The 16,953-nt window shown below is 42.2% G+C and overlaps 1 protein-coding gene across 1 annotated transcript; it reads left to right on the top strand.

Annotated features, from left to right (window-relative positions):
• Window positions 1-1,184: 1,184 nt before the first annotated feature.
• LOC147895858 (uncharacterized) lies at window positions 1,185-3,468 on the top strand. The gene is made up of 5 exons (XM_087382695.1): window positions 1,185-1,788; window positions 1,884-2,300; window positions 2,389-2,707; window positions 2,788-2,898; window positions 2,991-3,468. The coding sequence occupies exons 1-5, from the start codon at window positions 1,549-1,551 to the stop codon at window positions 3,101-3,103; spliced, it is 1,200 nt and encodes a 399-aa protein (XP_087238821.1). The 5' UTR covers window positions 1,185-1,548; the 3' UTR covers window positions 3,104-3,468.
• Window positions 3,469-16,953: the final 13,485 nt, after the last annotated feature.

Here is a 16,953-nt window from a genome sequence, read left to right as displayed (position 1 = left end):
GAGCATTCCCGTGTTTTCCATTGAAGGATAGAGAAAATGAAGGTTATTAAATAGGGGAATAGCGTAAGAATAAGCAATCCATGGGAAATGGAGAAAGTTTTGTGTTTTTGTCAAGCTGCCAAATGGATCTTCAGCTCCCATCGATCACTAACATTTGTTGATAGAAGCCTTCATTTTGCCTATTTTCTCGCTAAACATCAATCTATTTTGCGATTTTAGCGGGGAGCATCTGTAGCTCGTAAGAGCAAGGCGAATTTTTGGGTAGCAGAGTATTTTTTGGATTTCCCTAAGTTTCTGTCATGGAAACCTCCTATGTGGGGATGCCCTCTAAGGAGGGAGTTCGAATAAACACTAATTCAGGAGGTTAAAACTAAGCACTAATAAGGTTTTTTTTTTTTTGACAAAAAAATTGTATTATCCAAGACATTTGAAATACAAAGAAAAAAGGCAGCCTCCTAGAATAGGTAGGCAAAAGCCAAAAGAAGCTTAACCACTCGTCGCTAAAGGCAGTCAAAAACCAAAAGGATGAAGGAACATTTTACTCCATAATAGCATCTTGAGCCACTGTTATTTCTTCATGAAGAGGAATTGCATTTTGAAACTTCTTGAAAGCAACACAATTTTTAAGTTTCCAAATGTGATAAATCTCCATTGGCCTCACTAGTTAGTAGAGGTTGAAAATCATATCATTAAGTCCTCCCTTATGTCCAAGTAAGGCATTTTTCCTTATTAAACACTGATAAGAGCCTGTTCCGGGTTGGTTCAAAATTAAAGGTTTGAGAAAAAAACCAGGTTGCAATCCCATATTCATTCACATGCCCATGCATTCCAATGAATTTACCTGCTGTATGGTCGATTCCTATAGAACTAAGCAGCCTTCTCTTGCTTGCAGACACAAGTTTGCTGAAATTTAATGGGCTGTAGCTTGTAAATGCAATCATTATGCTTGGTTTTTTCGTGAGCCCCTCCTTCAAAGTAGGGGCTTAGGAAAAGACCAGTAATTGTTTCTTTTGAATTTGCAACCCGATACCTTCGCAAGAACATTTTCAATTACAAATCATGCTTTGTGGTTTGCAATTCAAGCCTCACGAAGGAACAGGCCCTAAGGAAGTTGAAGTTTTAACCCCAATTGTAAAGGGGTGCCCAACACCAAAATCTTGTAGAGGCACTCTCTAAGAGCACTCAACCCTAATTGAGAAGGTAAACACGAATAAGGAAGGTGGAGTGTGAACCCTAAAATGCAACGGTAAAATGAAAAAGGATGCTGGGATGGACTTTTGGTTGGCTTTTGTGAGAACTTTTGCAACTTTGGACGTGTGGTGCCGTCCGACTTGAACACAACTAACAAGACGAACAACAAGACAGAAAAGGGAAGGCGACCTCCGGAGATCAATGAAGAGCTGCAAGAGCACGTACAAACACTAGTTCTGTTGCTGTCTGTCTGTCTGTTGTTCTTTTTGCTGCTGCTCTGGAGCTCGCAAGCTTCGTCGTCATCTCTGCTTCCATGCTTCACATTCCTCCTCTGTTTTTCTCCCACCTGCTCGCCAAATGCTGCAATTCCACCACCTCCACCAGCTCCCTTACGACCTCTCCTGCGAATTCTCTTTCCCCTCCCTCGTTCCTTCCCCCGTCGAATCATCCGCTGCCTCTTCCTCCACCGAGAGTGTCCAAGATGATTGCTTTGACTACATCGCTCAGCTCGCCCAGCAGATTGCCCACTCCATGCTCGATGATGAGGATGAAAATTCCCCCGCCGACAGCCTTCCCGAGCTAGTTGATCCTACTCAGGTAACTCGAGATCTATTTTTGAACTCTTGAGATGCGCGCTGTTGGAGCCTTCCTTTCTTGATCTTACTTTAGATTTGCCCTGTTTGTGGTAACAGAGCTCGTTGTCAGCATCTCCTCACTCGACTCTGGTCGGGGTTGGCTGCTGCAGCTCGGAATCTTGCAGTGGCTTGTCAAGCTCGAAAGATTTAAGCTCTTCAGAGGCTGCGTACGATTCCTGGGATCTGCTCTGTCCAGCCACCAGAGAAATGGTTCGATTGAAAACGTGCGACGAAAGGCAAGCATCGTCTACGCCAGTCTTACCGGCGAGGGCAACCTTTAAACGTCTCCAACAGCCGGTTTCAAATACTTCTCCCTATGGTGGTTCGGAGAAAGATTTGTCACAAACTAGCGTCAGCTCATCTGAGCCCAAGTCTGCTTCCTACTGCGGGGGAAAGTCGCAGCCTAGCAATCTGCAACGCAGCAAGTCCGGAGCGAGATCCAGCAACGACGAACGTGGCCCCGTTGCAAGCCGGGTAGAATCCTCCTTTCCGATCGCCACAATATAATGCGCCTTTCTTTCGTTTCAAATATGGTTTATGACTGCGCATTGGGTTTTTACAGCATCTTCGCGCTTCCAAGCATGGCGGCACGAGCTGGGGCGACCGTGGCAGCAGGTCTCTTCCGCACCACCATAGCGGCGGGAGCCCAGGTAGGGGGAGAGGATGGGGACCGCCCGAGCGTTCTGCGTGGGGAGCAACCGACTTCACATCATCTCATCAAATAACCTCTGCAAGCCAGCAGCAGCATCCCCTGATCGGCGGTGAAGGATCTAGAATGCGGGCGATTTTCCTGGGAGTAACAGGCTCTCGCGAATCTGGGGGCACAGGAGTGTTCCTTCCCCGCCGGATCGGCTATGGCAGGGACAGCGCAAGGAAACCAGGTAAGCAAGAGCTCTTGTAGGCCTTCAGTCTGTAGCCGATCTAGCTCTTGCATTTCTGATCAGTCGTTTTGGGCACGCAGCTTGTTCAACTGTTCTTCTCCCAGCACGCGTGGTGCAGGCTATGAATCTAAACGTGGAAGACATCCTCTCAAATCAAGTCTCAACATCGACAGAACGTCTATCGGGGAGGGGTAAGGATAGAAATGCAAAGTTGTCATTCGTTTCGGGGAGGCGTGATTTTTGGAGAATGGGAGTTGAGCTGTTTTCCTTTGTTTTCTTGCAGATGAGTGGCAAATACAGAGCTCATCATCAGATGAATGCACACAAACTGGATGGTGTTCAGGTTTGCAGGAAGTTACTCCGGAAATAAGCCTTCCCACCGAATGGACCTACTGATAAAGCCCTCCAGATTAAACACTGATTAAAGACGGATTTGTTGTTAGAACTGTACAGTTCATCCTCTTAGACATTTTACATGACACTCACCATGCTCATCAGATGAATGCACACAAAGTCGCCCTTGCAGGAATTCCTGAGATAAGCCGAATGGACCTACTAAACACTGATTACAGATGGATTTGTTGTTAGACCTGTACAGGACATCATCTTAGATATCGTAGACGACACTCACCCTGCTAAAGTGTTCAAGTTTTGGGACTGTAATTTCTGTACATTCAACTGGATCAGAATAATGGATGGGTAGATTCACAACGGTTGTGGCCTCTTCTTGGCTCTACCTTAATAAAGTTCACAGCTATATCAAAAGGCTCTTATTAGCTTTCCCTTGAGATCTTGATTCTGTACCATGCATCCTTTTACCTTCAATCTTTTTCCAAAACTCCCACCTTGTTACTTTTTCAAAAACGCCCACATAGTGAAGTACTTGTTTGTTATCATGGGCTTTCCATTCAAATTGCAACACTTGCAGCTTAGTGTGTTCTAGCTTGAAGAATTTTTGGCTTGCCTTATTGATTAAGCTTGCCTTAAGGTAGGCGATTCCTCTCTTAAGAAGTTAAAATTCAAGGGTTATTAAATATTTCCAGCTTTTTTGTGATTCCTTGAGACTCCACTTTTCTTTCCCCTTTCTCTCTTGTTTCTATTTTGGTCCCCCTTTTTCTTGGCCACTTGAAGTCGTTCCAACTTTTTCTCCTTCTTTTCCTCTTTCCTATTGCGAATTCCTTCACGGCAGCCACTTCAACATGGTTCAACTTGTTCTATCCTTTCTATTGACATGCAACGCTTTTGTTGTCCTCAAGTTGCGTTATCTTACATTATAAAGCAGCTCTTCTAACTCAAGTTGTAGTCAATGTTGACCTGTTTCCTTGGTCTTATTATTTATTTGTTCATTAAATTTTACGTCTTTGTCAAATGCTTAGGGCGATTAAAATCAATTTTTGTTGTGTGAAGGCTGTTGAAAAAATACACTTGAATAAACAGTTTGGGGATAACACGAATGACTCATGAGATGGCTACTTGATGGCTGACAAAGTCTTTCTAGTTTGTTAAGATGTAGTGGAGTTATGATGCAAGAGTTAAATGTCCCTTTACTTGGGGTGGGATATTGAGAGGGAGGACCTCTACCTTCTATCTCATTGCCAACAAAATCTATTATATCAGTACAGAGTCTTTTGCAATGAAACATGTAGGGTTATTGATAAGAGCTAAGGGAGCTAAGGGAGGCTTGGGCATCTACGCATGGTTGCCATCCTTGTGAATGATGAGCATGTTGCAGTCCATACTATGTATGCATAAAGTCGTCGTCGAAGGATTCTTGGGGAATGGGTTGAGGAACCTCTTGAGAGGAGGGGGGGGAGGAGGCGGGGAGTGCGTTATTGTTGAAGGGGATGGTTTTGAGAAGCCTTCATATGTCAACGTTTTGGCACGGAAGCTCGAAGGGGTTGAGGAGGACGCATTATGGATGTTGCATGCAAAGGTGGCTTGGTAGAGAAGCAAACCACCAACCTCTGAAGGTGTCGTGGGGACTTCAAGTTGTCGCCAAAAAAGAGCTCACCTTCTTCTGACCTTCATTTGACAACTTACACTTCACAATGCCATCCATGGATGCCACCTCTTTAGCTCCCCGATCACATCTCACAAGTCGCTCCATAAGAAAATAACACGGGGACGAGAGAGGAGAGGTAAGAGCATGAGTGTGGTGATTGGGGAAGGGATCGTCAGCCTAGAATCAACGAGAGAGTTGACACAAGGGGCGGGGGGTGCGGGGGGGGGGGGGGACTGCGTTATCATTGAAGGAAAGGTGGATGGGAAGGGGATGGTTTTGAGAAGAAAGGTGGATGGGAAGGGGATGGTTTTGAGAAGCTTCATATGTCGACTTTTTGGCTTGGAAGTTCGAAAAGGATTCTCTCCCTTGGTTGATGAGGACACATTATGGATGTTGCATGCAGAGGTGGCTTGGCAGAGGGGTAGGTGGATGGGAAGGGGATGGTTCTGAAAAGCTTCATATGTCGACTTTTTGGCTCGGAAGTTCGAAAAGGATTCTCTCCCTTGGTTGATGAGGACACATTATGGATGTTGCATGCAGAGGTGGCTTGGTAGAGGGGCAAACCACCAACCTTCAAGTTGTCATGGAAGAATAACTCACCTTATTCTAACCTTCATTTGGGGGGGGGGGGGGGGAACTGCGTTATTGTTATAGCGAAGGTGGATGGGAAGGGGCTAGTTCCGAGAAGTCTTCATATGTCAATGTTTTGGCACGGAAGCTCCAAGGGCATTCTCTCCCTTGGTTGATGAGGACGCATTATGGATGTTGCATGCAAAGGTGGCGTGGCAGAGGGGCAAACCACGAACCTCTCAAACTATTGTGGGGACTTCAAGTTATTGTCGAAGAAGAGCTCACCTTCTCCTGACCTTCATTTGAAAGCTTACACTTCACAATGCCATCCATGAATGTGAGAAGCCTTCATATGTCGAGACGCTTTGACACGGAAGCTTGAAAAGGATTCTCTCCCTCGGTTGATGAGGACACATTATGGATGTTGCATGCAGATATGGCTTGGCAGAGCGGCAAACCACCGATCAAGTTGTAATGGTAGAAGAGCTCACCTTATTCTAACCTTCATTTGGGGGGGGGGGGGGGGATTTTGTGTTATTGTTGAAGGGAAGGTGGATGGGAAGGGGATGGTTTCGAGAAGCCTTCGTATGTTAATGTTTTGGAACGAAAGCTCCAAGGGGATTCTCTCCCTTGGTTGATGAGGGCACATTATGGATGTTGCATGCAAAGGTGGCTTGGTAGAGGGGCAAATTACCAACCTCTCAAGGTGTCGTGGGGACTTCAAGTTGTCATGTCGAAGAAGAGCTCACCTTCTTCTTGGCAGAATAATGGATGGGTAGATTCACAACGGTTGTGGCCTCTTCTTGGCTCTACCTTAATAAAGTTCACAGCTATATCAAAAGGCTCTTATTAGCTTTCCCTTGAGATCTTGACTCTGTACCATGCATCCTTTTACCTTCAATCTTTTTCCAAAACTCCCACCTTGTTACTTTTTCAAAAACGCCCACATAGTGAAGTACTTGTTTGTTATCATGGGCTTTCCATTCAAATTGCAACACTTGCAGCTTAGTGTGTTCTAGCTTGAAGAATTTTTGGCTTGCCTTATTGATTAAGCTTGCCTTAAGGTAGGCGATTCCTCTCTTAAGAAGCTAAAATTCAATGGTTTTTAAATATTTCCAGCTTTTTTATGATTCCTTGAGACTCCACTTTTCTTTCCCCTTTCTCTCTTGTTTCTATTTTGGTCCCCCTTTTTCTTGGCCACTTGAAGTCGTTCTAACTTTTTCTCCTTCTTTTCCTCTTTCCTATTGCGAATTCCTTCACGGCAGCCACTTCAACATGGTTCAACTTGTTCTATCCTTTCTATTGACATGCAACGCTTTTGTTGTCCTCAAGTTGCGTTATCTTACATTATAAAGCAGCTCTTCTAACTCAAGTTGTAGTCAATGTTGACCTGTTTCCTTGGTCTTATTATTTATTTGTTCATTAAATTTTACGTCTTTGTCAAATGCTTAGGTCGATTAAAATCAATTTTTGTTGTGTGAAGGCTGTTGAAAAAATACACTTGAATAAACAGTTTGGGGATAACACGAATGACTCATGAGATGGCTACTTGATGGCTGACAAAGTCTTTCTAGTTTGTTAAGATGTAGTGGAGTTATGATGCAAGAGTTAAATGTCCCTTTACTTGGGGTGGGATAGGGAGAGGGAGGACCTCTACCTTCTATCTCATTGCCAACAAAATCTGTTATATCAGTACAGAGTCTTTTGCAATGAAACATGTAGGGTTATTGATAAGAGCTAAGGGAGGCTTGGGCATCTACGCATGGCTGCCATCCTTGTGAATGATGAGCATGTTGCAGTCCATACTATGTATGCAAAAAGTCGTCGTCGAAGGATTCTTGGGGAATGGGTTGAGGAACCTCTTGAGAGGAGGGGGGGGAGGAGGTGGGGAGTGCGTTATTGTTGAAGGGGATGGTTTTGAGAAGCCTTCATATGTTAACGTTTTGGCACGGAAGCTCGAAGGGGTTGAGGAGGACGCATTATGGATGTTGCATGCAAAGGTGGTTTGGTAGAGAAGCAAACCACCAACCTTTGAAGGTGTCGTGGGGACTTCAAGTTGTCGCCAAAAAAGAGCTCACCTTCTTCTGACCTTCATTTGACAACTTACACTTCACAATGCCATCCATGGATGCCACCTCTTTAGCTCCCCGATCACATCTCACAAGTCGCTCCATAAGAAAATAACACGGGGACGAGAGAGGAGAGGTAAGAGCATGAGTGTGGTGATTGGGGAAGGGATCGTCAGCCTAGAATCAACGAGAGAGTTGACACAAGGGCCGGGGGGTGCAGGGGGGGGGGACTGCATTATCATTGAAGGAAAGGTGGATGGGAAGGGGATGGTTTTGAGAAGAAAGGTGGATGGGAAGGGGATGGTTTTGAGAAGCTTCATATGTCGACTTTTTGGCTCGGAAGTTCGAAAAGGATTCTCTCCCTTGGTTGATGAGGACACATTATGGATGTTGCATGCAGAGGTGGCTTGGCAGAGGGGCAGGTGGATGGAAAGGGGATGGTTCTGAGAAGCTTCATATGTCAACTTTTTGGCTCGGAAGTTCGAAAAGGATTCTCTCCCTTGGTTGATGAGGACACATTATGGATGTTGCATGCAGAGGTGGCTTGGCAGAGGGGCAAACCACCAACCTTCAAGTTGTCATTGAAGAATAACTCACCTTATTCTAACCTTCATTTGGGGGGGGGGGGGAACTGTGTTATTGTTATAGCGAAGGTGGATGGGAAGGGGCTAGTTCTGAGAAGCCTTCATATGCCAATGTTTTGGCACGGAAGCTCCAAGGGCATTCTCTCCCTTGGTTGATGAGGACGCATTATGGATGTTGCATGCAAAGGTGGCGTGGCAGAGGGGCAAACCACGAACCTCTCAAACTGTCGTGGGGACTTCAAGTTATTGTCGAAGAAGAGCTCACCTTCTCCTGACCTTCATTTGAAAGCTTACACTTCACAATGCCATCCATGAATGTGAGAAGCCTTCATACGTCGAGACGTTCTGACACGGAAGCTTGAAAAGGATTCTCTCCCTCGGTTGATGAGGACACATTATGGATGTTGCATGCAGATATGGCTTGGTAGAGGGGCAAACCACCGATCAAGTTGTCATGGAAGAAGAGCTCACCTTATTCTAACCTTCATTTGGGGGTGGGGGGGGGGGATTTTGTGTTATTGTTGAAGGGAAGGTGGATGGGAAGGGGATGGTTCCGAGAAACCTTCGTATGTTAATGTTTTGGAACGAAAGCTCCAAGGGGATTCTCTCCCTTGGTTGATGAGGGCACATTATGGATGTTGCATGCAAAGGTGGCTTGGTAGAGAGGCAAATTACGCCTAGTATCATGCACTTGTCACGGGGACGTGAATTTTGTAAGCAAATAAGCTATGACTAAGTTTGTAACCAGTTAACCTTCATTTGAAAGCTTACTTCACAATGCCATCCATGGATGTCACCTATACAGATCTCCTGATCATATCTCACGAGTCGCTCCACAAGAAAAGAACACAGGGACGAGAGGAGAGGTGAGAGCATGAGTGTGTTGAATGGGGAAGGGATCGTTAGCATGGAAGCAATGAGGGAGTAGACACAATATACCATAGCTTAAAAGCAAGAGAGCTTGTATTCTCCACAATGCATAATGAGCTCAAATCATGACCCTTGTCCAAACCCTAATTTTGACATGATTCTCCACTAGCCTCTATTCTCGTTCTTTTAGGCCAATGTGACCCAATGGCTCTATTCTCTACTAGTCCTAGTGGAGGGAACAAGTGTATGGTTCATCTAATCAATGATATTACATATCTTTTCCTGCAAATCATGAGACATTACAAGTATTTCTGCATATATCTGCAAGGACATATTGTCAACCAAATTGGTCAACATATGCCCTTTCAATTCTCGATCCAATCCCATGGGTTGTTCAAAGTTCATGGTTATTAGAGTGTTGTCGATGAAGAAATTTTAGCTACCTTTCTTGGTTGCATTGCTTCATAGGTCTACAGTGGATCTTTTGTTGTGAAATTGTGTTGATAGTTAAATATTTCTTCTAAATATTGATGTATTGCTTCCAGTGTGGGATTTCATTGCAATTGGTACCGCATGGCATGAGCGCATTGCAGTGGGTAGACGTCGGGTGAGTTGATCGGAGCTGAGTACTTGTGACCTTTAAGAGAAAGAAGAAGAAGAAGAAGAAGAAGAAGAAGAATATAAGGTGCAAGTTATTAGAAAGATGTTGTTAGTAGCGGTTGATGTAAGATCTTAGTGGCATTAGTGTTAGCGGAGTAAGGGACCATTGCATTATCATGCACCCTCAAGTCCAATATTTGATTTGAGTGGGACTTATATTGGATTCTCATTAGATTATGTTTTTGACATGCCATGTTTATATGTCCAGACTTGTGCATGACATTTTGTCTTGCTTTTCAAGCTTTTTGATTCATCCTATGGATTATACTTCATTGAGGCTTTTGCCTTAAAGTTTCTTTGAGCCCAATAAAGTTTTGGCACAATCTGGAGCTACATTTGTCTGACTCATCAAATCTAATAATACAACATACAAACTCCTACAATGAGAACTATGGTTCAAGAGGTAATTTGTAGCATCTTAGATTCTAGGAAAGGCCTTTAAGTTACAATTGATATTACATTGGGAGGACGAAATGGTTAAGTGGTTACTAGTGTTAATCAACGAAAGGAAAAAGTAAAAGGAAAGGAAAAATAATAATGTGACAATAATAAAAATAAGAGGAAGTTTTGGAGCTAGCTAATGAATAGTGGTGTTAGTAAATGAATGTGAAAAAAGGTCATAAGAAGCTCTTCCATACCTATTTTTGTGTCATCAAATTCACCTTGCAATCGAACTCATCCTTTGGAGCTGTTATGTAAGACTACTTGTTGTCCTTTATGTGAACTAGTGCCTTTGTTAATCACATTTGCCCGCATGTTCCACTTCCATTAAACTCATCGTAATAAAGTGATATATGCTCTATGTATCAGATGTGAGTAACAAAAATACAAGATCTCCACAATTGCAATCCTGAGCCCAAGTTGAAGTTCTTGGTTGAAAAAATTCATCATTCACATTGGAAAGTTCTTGTGTGACTTCCATTGTGATGGGCATAATTGGTATGACAGGTTTTGTATAGTTGCCATGAAGATTGATGTCAAATTTCTCACTAAGGAAGGTTCTTGTGTAGCTCCCGAAGTAGATTCGATTTTTGTCTTGGTAGGTTCTTGAGTAACTACCACTTTTTGCAAAGATGATGCAATAAATTCAATTGCATTTCAATAGACTTGTGGTTGAGCATAATCGTGTGTTATTGTCTCTTTTTCGAGACAGGTTCTTGTGTCCCTACTCTATAAGAGGCAAATGATGTCCTTTGTGTGCAATCCTCCTATATTGGTGCTTTTCTCTTGTCCTTGTGAGCAAGTTCTTGTGGTTCTACCTTTGTTAAGTTAGGTTCTTGTAGCTTTGCTCGCCAATCTTTGCCGTGAATTGCCCTGAGGGTTAGGTGGGGAATTGATGTGGTTGCCTCTCACGTATTAATGATGTTCTCCACCCATTGCTAATTTTGTCTAAGCAAGATGCTCCCTCAAGACTCCACCTTCATCAACAATCCACCACTCATAGATTTTGCCTAGAAAAGGGTAAGTAACTCCCTTGGTGGCTCGAGAAATGGATGGACCATGTGTGTGCAATGAGCGACCGAATAGAAAGAACTTTTAAGGCTTTGACAGAAAGAAAAGGGAAGAGAGACTCAAGAGAGGGAATACAAAGTGATCTTCATTGTCAATAGAGTGAGGCTCCACTCCAATTCAACTCAAAATACTACAAACACAAGGGAGAAGAAGAGATTTCATACATACAAGAGGGAGTGAAAACTCCAAGACTACTCATAGAGAGAGAATGAACTAGAGAGAGATGGACTCAAGAGTCTACACTTCATGTCACATCTTTTGGTGGAGACGCTGAGTACATTTGGTATTGGATTCATTGCACCTTACTAAACTATCTTGGGTGTACTTGATTGCATGTTATATAGGCATGTGTTTTCTGATGTGATAAAGAAGATGCGTGGAAGGACTCCGTTAGAAGAGATTGCAGCCCGTTTAAGAGAACTATAAGATTGTGAAGGTGATGCTCAAGCTATTCGCACAGTCATCATGATCATTTCCTTTATGTTTGCACTCTTTAATATGTTGGTGAATTGACAAAGTCGACAGTAGGCACAATGATAGATTGGGGATTGTTTCATGCATTGGGAGCTTGGTGTGAAGAAGAGTTAAGTCTTCGGGTAGTTTTTAACTATAATAGTGGAGAGGTGATTCTCAATGCTTTCAACTTCTTTTGCTATGCAAATGATGAAGAGTACAATATCTTGAAGCTATTATGTGCACTTCCAATTGTGACAAGGGTGATTCTTGAATGCATGTATACACAATGTTTTCATGGTGCTGGTTGGTCACTTATTTTTGAAGATTTTGTTGAAGATCACATTGTGGAGGGTTTTCAACAATTGGTTATGCATAATAAGTTGGTCTTGGTACCTAAAGAGTCTCAAAGCAACACAAGGCAAGGAAGTGGCAAATGAAACAACAAATTTCCAGGCCAAGGAAGAGCTTGCATTTGATACTCTTGTGCACGGAATATACACGACGTAGCAAGTGGTCAACTTTCAAGACAAAACAATTTCAAATGCACCCTCATAAGGTTTCATGCCTTTGAGCATATTCAAAGACAAGCACTGTGAGGAGCTAGCTTTTCTGACACTCTTTTATTGTCACCCAAGAATATACAAGATAGCTGAGCGAACATCGTACCAAGACATAGCACATTGGGAGCTCATTAATGAGACGATAGGCACTTCACAACATCAATCAAAATTTTATTTGTCAAAACCATGAAGATATAGGTTGCTCAAGTGTTATCATCAACTTGGGTTTGCATGGACGAAGCACAATTGCATGGAATAACCTTGCAAGAGAAAGATGCAATTGAGGAGACTAACATTGAGAGGCTCCTCTAGTCTCACATTGGCTTTTGTGACTTCACTTGCATGCACACCTGTGCAGACTACAAGTACAAACTACAAAAAAGCCTTTTTTCCATGGTGAGGCAGCTTGTCCCACCTGCATTCTTTGTTACTTTGTTAGTTGCTGAGAAAAGCTAGGAACTGCTTTTGACATGCCTACATAAAATAAGGCCTGACAATTTTTCAAACATTTCATGCTCTCCTGCACAAGACCTTAGTGACTCGATTCAAAGTGACTATGTTACAATCTAACTTCTTTTTTTGATCATAAATGACAACTTCCCCTCATGGCACAATCAACTTGAGCATTTCACCTACAAACTAATGCCCAATGAAGAATATCACACTGTCTTATGCAAACTAAATGCAATGCAATGGTTGCTTGTTGAAAAGGTTCTTCTTAAAAAATGCATTGAGAAATGATCACCACTATGCTTGTGCTTGTCAGGAAATGTAGGTACTGAGAAGATGTTTTCATGCACTTGCTTTTTGTCCAAGCACATTTGCATCATTACTCACACTTGGATACTACAATGCTAAGCTTTTGAAAGCTCTCTTGCACTGCCTCATGCCAAGAATGTGCCATGTCTTTTTTACATGAATGCATGCAAGGACAAGTACAATGAAAATATTTTCAACATGCTCACCATGAAGCCACACTTCATTAAAGCAAAAGATATGAGGCACAAAGCATGTAGCCTCCATGTAGCAACACAAAGTTAATGGGAGGATTGCACGATGAGATGAAACTAAAGTCAGGCTTGATAGTAGAAGTGTGTTTGGGCAACCTTGACATTGCAGATGGCATCTTCAAACACTTTGACGTGAATAAAAGGCCATCCTATGGGTTGAGCTTAGCAACATCAACACAAGAAAACAAGCATGTCTTTTAAAACATGTTTCCTTCTACGAGGACCATATTCCAATTGTATGAACTCTTATTTTGTTGATTGCATGTGAATTCCAAATAGGAAAAAACCACCTGAACACAGTCTACAAGTGCCAATTTCCAATACCTACCACTGTCAATAGAACAATACATCGTGGACAAGGGATTTTAATGAACACAATCCCATTTGGCCCTTCCAGTGTCAAAGCACATGGACTTGTCTACAATGCATTGTCATATGTTCGTGACCCCGTAAAGCTTTATTTGCTAAAGCAACTAGAACAAAGGCACATCAAAGTAGACTGCACCATTCTACATGAAATTGATCATGTAAGGAACACTCATGCTTAGATAACACATCAAGTAGTCTTTAGCAACCAAGTCCATGGCAATTTTATTTTGCAATCACTAAACACAAGATCGTTCCACAAACATAAGGTTGACATTACTTCTCCAAAAGCATTCTTGCTACAACTTTTCTTTGCCTCCATCAAGAACTTCACACGTCAACAACTCAAGGAGCAGAAATTGACTACTTCAAACACATTTGCAACACCTAATGAGTGGACATAGCAACATATTATTAGGACGGCAAGACCCTCCAGCAACACACTATCTTCCATGACAAAGGTATTGACTGCATGTTGACAATGTTTTACTCAATCCAGCAAGAACTTCACACGTCAACAACTCAAGGAGCACAAATTGACTACTTCAAATACATTTGCAACACCCAACGAGTGGGGATAGCAACATATTATTAGGATGGCAAGACCCTCCAGCAACACACTATCTTCCATGACAAAGGTATTGACTGCATGCTGACAATGTTTTACTCAATCCAGCAAGGCACATTGCAATAATAAATGTTTACAAATCACCTAGAGCAAATAAAAACACCCTTCTTCATGCAATTCAAATTCTCACGAAACAAACTCAGCCAGGACATTCTATTTATATTGTAGGCGATTTCAATGTCTACTATGCTAAGCCAAGTCTTTCCCTCACTAAACTTTGACAACTCATGGAGACTCACAACATGGACCAATTAATCCAACAGCCAACAACAATTTGTGGGTCCACTTTTGACCACATTTGGTCACAAAGAAATTCAAAGCACAATGCATACAAGGGTCAGATCACTATGTTGTCTACACCACACTTACAAAACCTAACAACAATGTGCCATAAATCAACGATAAACATTGTAACATACATGTAAACATGCAAGCATTTTGAATGTAATTTACCTTATTTATTAAACAATTATATATATATATATATATGCTTTCCCTCTCTCCACCCCACCCCTTTTACCTTGCTTGCCACACTCATTACTCACTTGCCCCTTAGTGGTCCATACATGTGCGCATGTTGCATGAGATATAGGATAAAGGGGCCGGTATAATGCGCCCTTTACTTTCGGGCCTCTGTGAATTAAGCATATGCTTGCAAGGAAAATTGGAGCTAGGATCAACATCACATTGCCTCCATCACTTCTCAACAAATGTTTTCTTGTGATTAAGGGACTCTAAGGTGGCACCTATATGGAATAGCAAAATGCTTGTGAGAAGAAGAGGTGTGTTTGGTAGGGCAGATGTGGGTGGCTCCAATGGGCAAAGCATAGCTCATTTGTAGGAGTGACAAGTCACTTGGCTTCCACCAGTGATCTTTCGATGTTAAGACCAGTGATGTTCCACAAATGACCCCTTTTTGTATTGACGAGCAATGATGTTTCTCTTGATGGATTAGCCATGGGCTAGCAAATATTGATTAGGATAGAATGCCTATGAAACAGAGTAGGTTTCTATGGTAAGGGACTCGCAAAGACAAGTTGCCCATGTTCTACTTCCGTCAATAGTTGGATTCCATTGCACGAAAATGTCAGTGGCTATCTTATAAAGCCTAAAAACATACATGGTTGCTCAGCTTAAAGCCTATAGGCAAAGGGCAAAATTAGATGCAGAATGAATTGACTTTGTAGAAATAGAGTGGTCTGGTGTTTGAGAAAACATATCACTCTCTCAACTCAGATTTCCATTTGTTGAATTTATTGAGTAGTTTTTGAAATATATAGATGGCTTTGAGTGTAAAAGGCTTCAAGCATCCATGACTTTGGAGAGAACTGTGTTAACACTTGCTTTTCTATTGTGAAAATCAGAATACACAATTTGTGCAAGGGAAATAATTTCCAAATACTCATTACCTTGAAGAAATTGAAATAAAGTCACATTGTAGCTTTTGTTTGGTGATTTATGGAACTTTTCACATTGTAGCTTTTGTTTGGTTATTTATGGAACTTTTCTTAATTCCTAGTGGTATTCTAGACAAATTTCACCATGCAAACATGTTGTATAGTCGGTAAGCCCCTTTGGCCTACAGATATTCACAAGGCCCAATGCCTCACATTTTAGCCGAGTGGACCTTTGTGAAAACACTTTTGCAAAGCATGCATATTAGTAGGCCTCCTACTCACTCACCCACAAGCCTACACATAGTCTATCCTATCTCACAAAAACTGCCCAGATTTAAAGATTTCTCGACCATTATCTCTACATAGTGAGTTGTTGCCTTCATAATGAAAATTTCAAATCAATTCCACCAAACTTAATTGATTCCACCCAACTTACAAACGATTTATGTTAGTATTTGTACTTGTACTATCAGAATTATGAGGTCAATTCAAGATTGTAGCCCCTAATCTCTTGTCAGCTACTTGTTGCTACAAATAGTGAGTGGCTCTATAAGCATACTTTTTGCTACAAATAATGATACATGTTCTTCAATTATGAGTGGGTTATAAAAGTGATGATCATTATGGTTGTGAACAAAAATTCAAATTTCTAGCTCAAGGTATGGAAGCTTAAAAGGGGGCAATCACGTGGCATCATGACTAGGAATTGCAATGAGGAAATTTCATGCACCAAATCATATTGAGATGGAGACTCAAATACATTATAACCTTAGCTTTAGAATTGCATCTGTGGGAAGCTTCCAAATGGGCATTCAAGAAATCATTTTCAAAGGTCGGGGGGGAGCATACATTGAGGGTTGATTATGTGGCCTCTTCATCCTTATAGCTTGAAGCCAATGCACATGAGCCATGCGTTGCTCTGCAATGGGCACATGTAGAGAGATAGGTTTCTTCATGTGTAGAGGAACACATTCCCAAAGGACATGCCTTAAGTTCACCTCAAATTGGGCTTGCTGAATCTTCCATGCCTTTTTGCTTGTCTTGGCCTACCCCTCCTCAATTCTGAGCTTTTCCTTGGCCAATCTTATTTGCTCTAATTCCATCCTCTTCAACTCTTTTTGCTGCCTCCTTGACTATTTCATTCTCTCCACCTCCTCTTTCTTGGCATTCTTAGCCCACATCGTATTTATATATTGATTACATGTCATAATAAGTGAATGATTGAATCCACATACACCTTTCCCTACACCCTTGCAATGGTCACATTCTCACGAAGGATTTTTAGAACATCGGCCACCGTGTATTTGGGGTCTCACCCTCTCAAGGAGGCATTGTTGTGCCCATGCTACTGAGAGCTACCATTGCTGCTCCCTCTAAGTCTCCAATCCCTAGTATGCATGGAACCTGACTCACGTCATCCTCTAACAATGCTTGCTGCCCTCAAAGTCTCCAACCCTTGGTGTGCATGGAACTTGACTGATATCCTCCTCTAACAATACTTGGTCTTCTGCAAGCCCTGATTCTTCTGCTGAAGCTGTTTGTAGTGGCTTTAAAATTTTAAC

Source organism: Dipteris shenzhenensis, chromosome 12 (genome assembly GCF_047967505.1).
Source record: "Dipteris shenzhenensis isolate YYH24624 ecotype China chromosome 12, Dip_SZ_1.0, whole genome shotgun sequence".
NCBI lineage: Eukaryota > Viridiplantae > Streptophyta > Polypodiopsida > Gleicheniales > Dipteridaceae > Dipteris > Dipteris shenzhenensis.
Note: the sequence above shows the minus strand (reverse complement) of the source record. Positions and strands in the feature narration are given on the sequence as shown.

Coding starts and splice junctions, on each gene's coding strand:
- LOC147895858 (XM_087382695.1), top strand. CDS start 1,549: ATGCTGCAATTCCACCACCTCCACCAGCTCCCTTACGACCTCTCCTGC. Junction 2,301..2,388: donor GTGGCCCCGTTGCAAGCCGG/GTAGAATCCTCC, acceptor GGGTTTTTACAG/CATCTTCGCGCTTCCAAGCA. Junction 2,899..2,990: donor AGAACGTCTATCGGGGAGGG/GTAAGGATAGAA, acceptor GTTTTCTTGCAG/ATGAGTGGCAAATACAGAGC.